Source organism: Orycteropus afer, unplaced genomic scaffold, assembly GCF_000298275.1.
Source record: "Orycteropus afer afer isolate SDZICR_OR568_19922 unplaced genomic scaffold, OryAfe1.0 scaffold00627, whole genome shotgun sequence".
Classification (NCBI taxonomy): domain Eukaryota; kingdom Metazoa; phylum Chordata; class Mammalia; order Tubulidentata; family Orycteropodidae; genus Orycteropus; species Orycteropus afer.
In genome coordinates, this window is record NW_006922214.1 from 686,149 (window position 1) to 697,720 (window position 11,572).

General features: G+C 42.9%; 1 protein-coding gene across 1 annotated transcript; it reads left to right on the top strand.

Moving 5' to 3' along the window:
- Window positions 1–3,360: 3,360 nt before the first annotated feature.
- Window positions 3,361–10,293, top strand: ZKSCAN4 (zinc finger with KRAB and SCAN domains 4). The gene is made up of 5 exons (XM_007956498.2): window positions 3,361–3,780; window positions 5,867–6,014; window positions 7,188–7,270; window positions 8,477–8,600; window positions 9,428–10,293. The coding sequence occupies exons 1-5, from the start codon at window positions 3,361–3,363 to the stop codon at window positions 10,291–10,293; spliced, it is 1,641 nt and encodes a 546-aa protein (XP_007954689.1).
- The last annotated feature ends 1,279 nt before the right edge of the window (window positions 10,294–11,572 follow it).

Sequence of the window (11,572 nt, forward strand, 5' to 3'; positions counted from 1 at the left end):
ACTTGCAAGCTTTTAAGATCCTAGTCACTACTTGCCAAAGTAGGAGGTAGAACAATGTTTTGTGTAGTATGTTATGCCAATTGAGCTTGATGTCAAGCTTGATGTCCCCTGCGACTATGGTCCCAAGCCCACAGGTTCAACTACTCACTCCCTCTGTGTAGCTGGCTATGACCAAGAAGTGCAAACTTTTCCTTTGTCAGCTTTACTATACACCTGGGAATTCTTACAGAACGTATAAATACCTTGTAGAACCATTGTCTGCCAACCCTATACATGATCTTGGGTACACTCCCCGCTTCATAGACATACCTAATAGTTCAGCCTGTCCACCCATCTATCCACATGTGTACCTATGTTTGCCTTCACTGACAACACAGTACTGTATGTGCAAAAGGGTTCATCTTTGTTGTCTGCATCTCCCATATACTTCTCTATGTCTTCCTCTTCCTCAATGCCACCATGTTGACCACTCACATTTGGTACATTGCCCTTCTCTTCACCCAAATCAATGCTTCTCTCTACCTATCTAACAATGTTCCCTACCCTACTCTCCCACCCCTGGTAACCAACAAAGAAAATTTCCTTCCATATATAAACTGTTCCTTGACTTTTACAATAACAGACTAGTACAATATTTGTCCTTCTGTGATTGACTTATCTCACTCAGCATAATGTCCTCCAAGTTCATCCAAGTTATGTGCTGTTTTGCAGATTCTACATTAAAATGAAGAATTACTGTTGATAATTAGCCATTAAACCAAAACCCACTGCTTTCTAGTCAATTTTGACTAAAAGTGACCCTGTAGGACAGAATAGAAATGTCCCATATGGTTTGCAAGGCTGTAAATCTTTAGGGAAGTAGATTGCCACATCTTTTTCCTGTGCAGTGGCTGGCAGGTTCCACTCACTGACATTTTTGGTTAGCAGCTGAATGCTTTAAATGCTGGTGGTGCTGAACTGCACCACCAGAGCTCCTTCATTAGCAAAATTAGAGAAATGCAAATCAAAACAACCACGAGATATCATCTCACTGAAGCATTAATAGCAAAGTAAAAAAAAAAAAAAAAAATGAAGAAGAAGAAAGAAAACAGCACATGCTCACCTACTCTTTTTAAAAATGTTTGTTGAAGAACTCGGATGTTCTGTCCTGTCCAATGTCACACTCTGGATTTGGCTGAGTGCTTCTTTTCAGTAGCATTTAACTCATCAGTTCCAAAAATTAGCTGCATGTTGGAACTACCTAGGAAATTTTTAAGTTATTGATTTGAGTCCCATCCCTTGAAATTCAGATTTAATCAATCTTGGTTGCAGACAAGGTATCTAGATATTTTTAAAGCTCCTCAATGATTCTAATGTGCAGCAAAGTTTAAAAACTGGTAACTTGCTTCTCTGTCTCACCTTTACACTGATATTTGGATCTAGAGACTTAATTAGATTCATGCTCACTTTATTTTGCCAAAAATACATCATGGGCTGTGCCCTGTATAGCCTGTGTCAAATCATAGACATATTTTCTGGTACTTTTCCTTTGTAATGGTTGATGGAGCCTTTTCTTTTCCTAAATTTTCTCCCTTACTTGTTCTTTTAACTATGGAAGGATAGACTGAAGAACAAGAACTCAGGAAGATATCTACATCATTTTTTTTACTCCCAATTATTTGCCAACCTTGCATTTTCTAGCCCCTCCATTCCACTAGGTAGAAAAATATCTTGTGGCTATCCCACCTGAGTCAAATAACTTTACAGTCAATTCTGGTTTAAAATCTAGTCCCATCTGGTTCTAAGGAATCTCAAGGCTTCTTTCCCTTTGAGGATGGGCGAGCTTACCATAGGCCAGGCATTTTCTAAGCACTTTACACAAAAATTCAATTAATGCATACAACATTCCTGTCTGCTGTTACTATCCCATATATAGATAGGTAAAGGCACAGAGAGGTTAAGTAATTTACTAAGGTCACCCAGCTCAAAAAAAACAAACCCTTTGCCAAGGGCATTTGCCGCAGAAGCAAGTCCAAGGGGGCTGTCTGCGAATCACACATCACCACCACCACTACCCGTGGAGTCCAACCGAATCTCTCTCTCTGTCTCTCTCCCTCTCCCTCTCTCTCTCTCTCTCTCTCTTACACACACATACACACACACCAACGTCGACCCAAAGCTGTAATCTTTACAAAAGCAAGCTACCGTATCTTTCTTCTTCCCGCGTTGATCTCCCACCCGTGTAACCACCGACCTTTCGGTTAGCAGCTGAGGAGTTAACCACTGCGCCACCAGAGGTTCCTGTCATCCGCCTAGTAAGTGGTAAAGCTAAGATTATGAACCCAGGTGGCCTGGCTTGAGAGTCTGTGCACGTAACCACCCTGCCAGACTGAGAAAGGGAGATGGGAAGAAACAGAAAGGAGGAAAACAAGAGAATGTCATCCCTGAAGCCTGGGATGAAAGAGTTTCTCGAAGGGGACAGCACCGTCTCGAATGGTGACCACAGGCAGCGGTAGCCAGAGGGAGCATATAGAGTTACTTCTGCAGGAGATCTCAGCGGCGTTGGTGGTGGTTTGCTGCTTACAATGTGTTGAAGGATGATTGGGAAGTGAAGACTAGAGTTGGTGACCATAGGGCATTACTTCAAGAAGTTTTGTCCTGAAGGGGAGAAAAGAGAGCACCAGCTGGAGGGGGCAAGAACCAGGGTCCGCCGCTACTCTGCCCATGGCAAATGCCTGGTGCTGTTTCCTTTTTCTTTGCTGTTTCTGGGACAGACTAAAGGTTCTGTCCAGTTGTCCAGAGCTCTGGGGAAGCCTGCTTTCCAGCTGAATTTTACTGTCAACCCAGTGGATGCCACGGGTTGAAAAGGTCAAATGCCTTAGGCACTACGCCACCAGAGCCCCCTTTTGATTTTTTTGGTTTATTTCTTTTGATCCAGTTGTCTATCGTCCTTTCTTTTTTCCTTCCCGTAACTACAGTCACTTGACTGCAGGTGAGGACGCGTTTGCTAATGGGTTAACTCGGAGAAAACCAACGAGAGGAGCCTCCTAGAAGGCCCAGGAAATCGCATTGGTGCCAACCAGTGCTTCCCGTGCTCCAACCTCAACTTCTCTTGCGCGTTTGTGGGATATTCACTCGCACCCCCAAGGCATCCTTTGCGGTACCTGTTTTAACGTGGGGCGCAGAGAAGGCCTCTTGCAAAAGCACGAACTACAGGGAGAAATCTGTGCAGCTGTGTCCGGGAGCGTTCTGGCCCCTGGATACGCGAGAGGAGAGAGCTTGCAGATTAACTGGGTAATAGCGATTTCCCACCTTTCAGGAATCTTCTACAAGAATACTGCTCCCCGCTATTGTGGGGGCCGAGTACTGTCTTGGCCCAGGATGGCAAGGGAATCAAGGGCAAGCGCAGCCCCGGACGCCAAGTCTACAGAAGACCTGACGGGGTTCCTGACGGTGAAGGTGGAGAAGGAGGAAGCCTGCTTTGCAGAGGAGGCCCGTTTGCTAAGCAGCCCCAGAATGGGCCCTGAGCGTTCCCGCCAGCGCTTCCGGGGCTTCCGCTACCCAGAGGCTGCCGGGCCGCGCGAGGCGCTGAGCCGACTCCAGGAGCTCTGCCGGCAGTGGCTGCGGCCTGAGGTGCACAGCAAGGAGCAGATCCTAGAGCTGCTGGTGCTGGAGCAGTTCCTGACCATCCTGCCGGGGGCGCTGCAGAGCTGGGTGCGGGAGCAGCATCCAGAGAGCGGGGAGGAGGTGGTGGTTCTGTTGGAGTATTTGGAGGAGCAGCTGGATGAACCGAGGCCACAGGTAGAGACTACTGGTTTAGTATGTGAGACCTTTTTCTTTCTTCCTAAAATCTCAAGATTGGAGTGAGGGGCATTCCTTTAGATTCAGGGGTTCTCCATCTTTTTCTGTACCATGAACATCTTTGGCAGTAAAGTCCCTGGACCCCTTCTCAGAATAATATTTTTGAATGCGTAAAACAAAATATAAAGGACTCCAAAGGCAATCAGTTATGTTGAAATACAGTTAGCAAAATATTAAACAAATTTGTGATCGCTTTTTTTTTTTTTTTTTTAATTAATGCAATAAATAATAAAATCTAGAGACAAGTCTAACAATTCTGGTAATTTCAAAGTGGTGATAACCATGATGATTTCAAGGATATTTGCCTGGTTGTCATGTGATGTGAAAACGTCTGCAATTTCTATTGGTGACAAAGCACAGGTACACCTCATACCGCCTTGGTTTGTTGCTTGTGTTCATAATAAAAGGAAATTTCACTTAGATATTCAAAACCAAACAAACTCACTGCCCTCGAGTTGGATCCGACTAATAGTGACCCCTCCTTGGGTTTCCCAGGTGGTATCACTACGGAAGTTGATTGCCCAACCTTCCCTCGGAGGCGTGCCACCAGCCTTCTGGTTAGCACTCAAGTGCTTTAGGCACTTACACCACCAGAGCTCCTACTTAGATATTAGTAAAATGAAAAAAAAAATATATTTTTTTTTCCTTTCCACATTATGGACCACCTGGGAAGGAGTCCATGGACCATTGGTTAAGAAACAGTTCATTTTTACCTGCATCTTCCTGCAAGTTTTTTGAGACTGTTTTCTTTTTGTGTTTTCCTGTGTCCTTGAGAACTTTCCCTCAGGGAACATACGACTAGAAAAACAACAAAAACAACTCACTGCCATGGTAGCGCAGTGCCTGAGGCACTTGACTGCTAACCAGAAGGCTGGCGGTTCAAACCCACCAGCCACTCCCCGGAAGGAAGGTGGGGCAATCTACTTCCGTAGTGATACTGCCTCGGAAACCCAAGGAGGGGTCTCTATGGGTCGGGTCTGACTCAATGGCACGTAACAACAACAACAAGCCATGAGTTGAGTCAACCATAGCAACCTCTCCTTGGGTTTCCGAGGTGGTATCACTACGGAAGTAGATTGCCCAGTCTTCCTTCCATGGAGTGGCTGGTGGAGTTGAACTGCCAGCCTTCTAGTTAGCAGTCAAAAGCCTTAGGCACTAAAGCCTTATAGCCTGTGACCAAGAGACCAAGTTTCTTGGTTTGGATCCAAAACAAACCAAACGCACTGCCCTTGGGTTTCTGAAGTGGTATCACTACCGAAGTGGCTTGCCCAATCGTCCTTTCAAGGAGTGGCTGGTGGGTTTGAACTGCCAGCCTTCTGGTTAGCAGTCAAATGCCTTAGGCACTACACCACCAGAGCTCCTAGGCATGGAATAATTGCACTCAAGCCATATAAGAGTGAAAAATCTTTTCAAATCTTTCAATTTCAGGCTCTTCATTCTTCAAGCATGTGGGAAATTCTTAGCTGCACATGAGCTAATGATCATGAATGTGACTTGAAAACTGTAATTTAACTGTAAATATTCAGAAGGAAGACTGTATGTAATTAGGACATAGCATGTGCCAGGCCTTATGTTAGGTAATTTCACATATTGTCATTTTATTTACTGGTCTCCAAAACTTTAAAAGCTAGAAATTATTATCCTCATTTTTTCAGATAAGGAAAGGTATTAGTATTCTCTAAGAATTTTACACCATTTCCAAAAGGATTTTCGTAAAAGCACACGCATATATAATAAGGGAGCACACAGTAACAGTTAAGAGCATGGATTCTGATTCTGTGAGCACTCCCATTCTAGCATTGCCACTAACTAGCTGGGTGATCTTAGCTAAGCTTCTTAAAATTTCTGTATCTCAGTTTCCCTTTCAGTAAAAAGAGGACTATAGTAATTCCTACTTTGTAAGGTTGTTGTTTGTGTTAAATGAGTTAATATTTGTAAAATTCTTAGAAATAGTGCCTGAAAAATAAAGAGTACTAGCATGATAGACATGTTTATTGAATAAATAAACCAACTGGACGATTTCCAGGTCACAGCTCGAGACCCTGGGCAAGAACTGCTTTGTTCCAAGATGGCATTGTTGACAAGAGCCCGTGCATCACAAAGTAGCCAATTCCAGCCAATGAAGACTCTGCTCAAGCATGAAGCTCTGGGGTCCCAGCCCTTACAAAACAGAGGTGAGGACTATCTTCTGGGAAGTATGAATTCTACAGCCTTTATCTAATTTCACTTAAGCATAACCTGAGAGATCCATTTCCAGTTACCTATCATGAATCAACTTTATTTTGAGACTGAGACTAAAAATTCAGACATTCAAACATTCAAACACAATGGTGGAAAGTTTTCCTAACCAAATTAGACATGGTAAATAAGATTTTTACTAAAATTGGGGTTGGGAGAGAACACAGTGGCCTCCATTCATTTAACATATTTATGGAGGTTTCCTACATCATAGCCAGTGTCGTTGGCACTGGGGATAGAGCCATTCTTAAGACAGATCCTTGCTCTGATTGAGCTTATATTTAGTAGGAAAGATAAATTAATAATTGACTTTTGGATAGTGGCAAATTCTGTGAAGAAAACAAGGCAGAGTCTGTAAAGCCAGCTAGAGTATTCCAGAAATCATAGGAATGTTGCACATTAAAGAGTATAAATCTAAGCTCTAGGTCTGTTATTAGAACAGCATGAAAGTCACTCCACAGGAAACTATTTTCCAGGGTTTTCCCTCATGCGCTGTGAATATTTAGGAAGTTTCCCAAGACACACAACATTAGGACACTCCAGCCAACATGTAATCTTTATTTCTCAACAGAGATTTGAGCCTAAACCAATTTGTTTTCTGCCCCTTGTAAAATTTACTTCCTATAGGGAAACCTGAGGTTCTTCACTTTTCTCTCCCTTGAATCTGTGCAAGTTCTATGCAAGCAAACTCTAGTTACCTTCTAGACTCAGCCTTATCTGACTCCTCTTCGTTTTTCAAAACCAAAGCAGAAAGCACCCTAACAGCTACTAAAGACATTGTTATTTTATTCTCCTATCCCAGCAAAATTCAAAATTAAAGGATCTTCAAATGGAAAGCTTTATTTTTTCTTTCTTTTCTTTTCTCTTATATTGCCTTCATTTCCTATTCCTACCGAAGATCCTGCCCATGGTTTTTGTCTCTGCGGAAGCATACCAGCTCTCTTTAGGTCCTAGGGTTGAGGTTGTAGGGATCAGGAATTTTGAGACGGAACACACTCTATATAAATTTGTTTGGTAGAAACTTATTAGTCCAGTTTTTGAACCTGGATTCCACAAGGTGGGAGACTGAATGCCAGGGTAGCTCTCATTCATACTTGTTTCCTTCTTAGTCCTGCAGGTTCCTGTCCTTGCCCAGGGAGGAAGCTGTAGAGAAGATGCAGTGGTAACTGCCAGGCTCATGCCAGCGTCCCAGGTGAGCTGGCGTTCCCCCACTTCTCACCCAACATTTTTTTACTACTGTTGGGCTTCCCATGAATGGCCCTCCCTCCCCACTCTGCCTTCATACCAATCTTAGATCAACATGGAATTTGAGGGATTTTTTGATCCTAAGGTGATCTATCACTGTCTATCTTTGTTTTGGTGCCCTACTAAGAGGATTTTTGGTACCCAGCTACTGGCTTGGAGGGCTATCTGTGCTTCTCAGATCTTCCCTACCCCATCTGTTTGGTTGGTCCCTTCATCTGTGGGGTTTTCTTCAATAAGGGCAACAAATGTAAACTTTGGATCTTAATGTGATAGTGCTTTTGTTTTGTTTTGATTTTTTAAAGTATCATAAACTGTACTATTAATGAGGGACATAAAGACATGGACTCTGCCCTCAAGGAGCTCACAATTGTAGGGACCCTTAAGGCCTGTTCTTGTAAGTCTAAGTTATTTATAATTCCATCTGCACAATCTTTTCTTACTTGGATTTTCATTTCTTACCCACTCTTTCCTGTCTTGTTTGAATAGCTCAGTGTTTGAGGTACTGTAGTAGTATCCATATTTTCCTGATTTTTCTCACCTCAGACTTAGATTTAATTGTATTTTTAAAATCATTAGTATAAATGAGTCCCTACCCCTACTATATCAAAAAAACACAACACAAAACTTTTGAAAGTTTTGGATGTCATCCACTCCTTCCATGATGTTGATCTTTATTTTCCAAATCTTTTCACTTTCTGTACTGTTGTCTAGGCATTTATATGAAAACACCCTAATCTGTTTAACATTTTCTTCCTTTAATGCTTATTTTATATGTATATGTGTGTGTGTGTATATTACTAAAGATAGGGCTAATAGGTATTGGATTGATTGGAGGGCCTCTCTTGCTCTTTTTTGCAGAGTCCCTTTAAGTGGAATGTTCATTCTTTGCATGTGCTCCTCAATGCAGTGTCCAGGTTTGGGAATGACTTGCTCTGGTGGTATAGTGCCTAAGGCATTTGACTGCTAAACAGAAGGTTGGTGGTTCAAACCCAGCAGCCACTCCATGGAAAGAAGACTGGGCAATCTACATCCATAAAGATTTACCACCTCAGAAAGGGGGTCGCTATGAGTCAGAATCAACTCGATGACAGTGAGTTTGGTTATTTTTGGTTGTGGGGCAAGAGGAACTAGTTGGGATTGCCTGTTGTTTCAGGGGTTGCTGAAAGTGGAAGATGTAGCCCTGACCCTCTCTACTGGGTGGGCACAGCTGGACTCACCTCAAGTGAACCTCTGCGGAGATGAGAAGGAGGAGAACTGTAGCAACCTCATTTCCTTGGGTAAGACGATGGGCACTCATTTCTTTTATGGTTTCTTTTTTTGAATCAGAACCTTCTGGAATGTTAGAAGCTCTGGAACCCTATTATGTTTGCATTAAGAACCACCATTTCTGAACCGCAATGCTAACCAACTGTGTGACTAATTCCTTAACCCTTCTGACCTTGTTTTTTCTCTACCCTGACACTTCTCTAGTCAGCTTAAGTGGAATATAGTAGATACATCCCCTTAGCACAGATAATGCTCATAGTAGATGCTGAGTACATATTGTCTTCCTTTCCTTCCCTTCTTAGGGCCTGACAGGGGAGGAAAGCTGAGAGGTCTCTTCAGGAAATAGGCTATGAGACTGCAGAATGTGAGAATTAGAAGCAACCTTAGAGATGAGGGTGCAGAGGTACGGAGATGAAGTTACTTGCCTGAGTTCACACAGCTCATTTTTGTCACAGCAGGTTCTCCAGCTCAGATCTCCAGCACCAAAGCCAGTTCGGTTTGGCAAAGTCAGAGATGACTTCTCTTTCCACAGGACGGTGACCAATTTGAGTCCTTCTTCCCCTGTTTCTTACAGAACACTTCAGAAACCCTTTCACTTGCCCTGTTTGCTGTGGCCTCTTCTCAGCCCTTTTAGTGTCTAATCCTATTCCCAGCTTCAGGTCTCTTTCTTCCCAAGCACTCCTATTTTCCTTCTTTATGACTGTGCTCATTCTTGCACTCCAATCCTCATACCTGACATATGTAGACCACTGGATGCCTTGCCTCTCCAATACTTTTCACAGAGCTTTCCTCCCATGATAGGGCATAATTGATAGTCACCAGTCATTTGTTGTTTCAGGTGGTGAAATGCAAACTAAGATCCGGAACTTGCCTCCTGATGAGGAACATCTAGTACAAGAGCCTGAGGAAATCCCATTACATATGAGTGAAGACATTGCCCATATTCCTCCATTTGCAGAAGCTGTTGAACATGAGAGCAGGTTTCACAGAAAGCAGAAAAATACCATAGGAAGCAGGAGGCATTATTGCCATGAATGTGGAAAAAGTTTTGCTCAGAGTTCAGGCCTGACTAAGCACAGGAGAATCCACACTGGGGAGAAGCCCTACGAATGTGAAGACTGTGGCAAGACCTTTATCGGGAGCTCTGCCCTTGTCATTCACCAGAGAGTCCACACTGGTGAGAAGCCATATGAGTGTGAAGAATGTGGCAAGGTCTTCAGTCACAGTTCAAACCTTATCAAACACCAGAGAACTCACACTGGGGAGAAACCCTATGAGTGTGACGACTGTGGGAAAACATTCAGCCAGAGCTGCAGCCTCCTTGAACATCACAAAATCCACACTGGGGAGAAGCCCTACCGGTGCAACTTGTGTGGCAAAGCCTTTAGGCGGAATTCACATCTCCTGAGACATCAGAGGATCCACGGTGGTGATAAAAACATTCAGAATTCTGAACATGGAGAGACCTGGGAGAGTCAGAGTACAATGGAAAGCCAGTGGGCAAATGTTGAAGCTCCCATATCTTATAAATGTAATGAGTGTGATAGAAGTTTCACTCGAAATAGAAGCCTTATGGAACATCAAAAAATTCACACTGGTGAGAAACCCTATCAGTGTGATGCATGTGGAAAAGGCTTTACCCGAACTTCATACCTTATTCAACATCAGAGAAGCCACGTTGGGAAAAGAATTCTGTCACAGTGACCCATGTGTTGTTAGGTGCCACTGAGTCACTTCTGACTCATAGCAACCCTATGTACAACTGAATAAAGTACTGCGCCATCTTCACAGTCTTTACTATGTTTGAACTCATTGTTGCACCCACTGTGTCAATCCATCTTGCTGATGGATGGTCTTCCCCATTTTACTGTCCCTCTACCAAGCATGATATCCTTCTCCAGGGTAGATCCCTTCTGATACCATGACCAAAGTACGAGAGACAAAGTCTGTCCATCCTCACTTCTAAGGAGCATTCCGGCTATACTTCTTCCAAGACAAATTCGTTCATTCTTCTGGCAGTTCATGGTGTATTCAGTATTCTTCACCCATGTCACACATAGTATGTGCCAAAGGTGGTGCCGTTACCTCACGGGACTGAAACCACCCTGGAGCTCCTCCTAACTATAAAAATTACTGAGGGGCCTTTATTTACTACTTCACACCATCAAATGTTAGAAAATATAGAGTGTGGCTGAGACCAGCTACCTTTCAGATTCTAGAAGAGGATTGGAAAAACAACTTGTTTGATAGGATTCTACAGGAGAGTTGTGAGAAAGAGGTTGGACCTAAAATGGTTTGTTATTACCCATCACATTTAAATCGGCTTCCAGAACTGGCTATTCACCCTTAGCCAGCATTTTATCATGTCTCCTGGGTGGACACTGTGATTATGGGGGCTGTCCTTCTGAACATTCAGTTTGTCTATAATGAATCTTCCTTGAGTTTGTCAGATTCCTGAAATCTTACATTCCCACTGTGCCTTGCTCATAGGTACTAATAAATATTTGTTAACTGTACTGATGAGATTACCTTTATAGCTCTGGAAATCTGATGCTATCTAGATTTCTGAAAAATTTCTAATCAAAGCCATTTGTGTTTATGTCTAACTATGACGGTCTAGATTCTGGGTCAGCCTAATGTATTTGTTGTCATGTACAAAGGATTGGCAAAGTTGGAGTGGGGAGTCCATATGTCTTTATCGCCATAGTATTTACAGTAAGAATGCCTTAAATAGCTTCTTTATCATAAGGAAATTGTGAGACAGCTCTATCCATCAAGCTTCATTTTTTAGTCAACAATTTTGTTAATTCACATTAATATTGCTACACTTTTGTAAGAAAATTTTCACATTCAGGCAAAGTAAACATCACTTTATCAAGTTAGATTCAAATGATTAATAATTTTGATAAACTTCTGTAATGCGTCTTGGAGCTGTGATGCTCAATAGCTTTTTCCTCCCCCCCCCCCCCCCCCATTGCCAGGT

Coding starts and splice junctions, on each gene's coding strand:
- ZKSCAN4 (XM_007956498.2), top strand. CDS start 3,361: ATGGCAAGGGAATCAAGGGCAAGCGCAGCCCCGGACGCCAAGTCTACA. Junction 3,781..5,866: donor TGGATGAACCGAGGCCACAG/GTAGAGACTACT, acceptor GACGATTTCCAG/GTCACAGCTCGAGACCCTGG. Junction 6,015..7,187: donor CCAGCCCTTACAAAACAGAG/GTGAGGACTATC, acceptor TTTCCTTCTTAG/TCCTGCAGGTTCCTGTCCTT.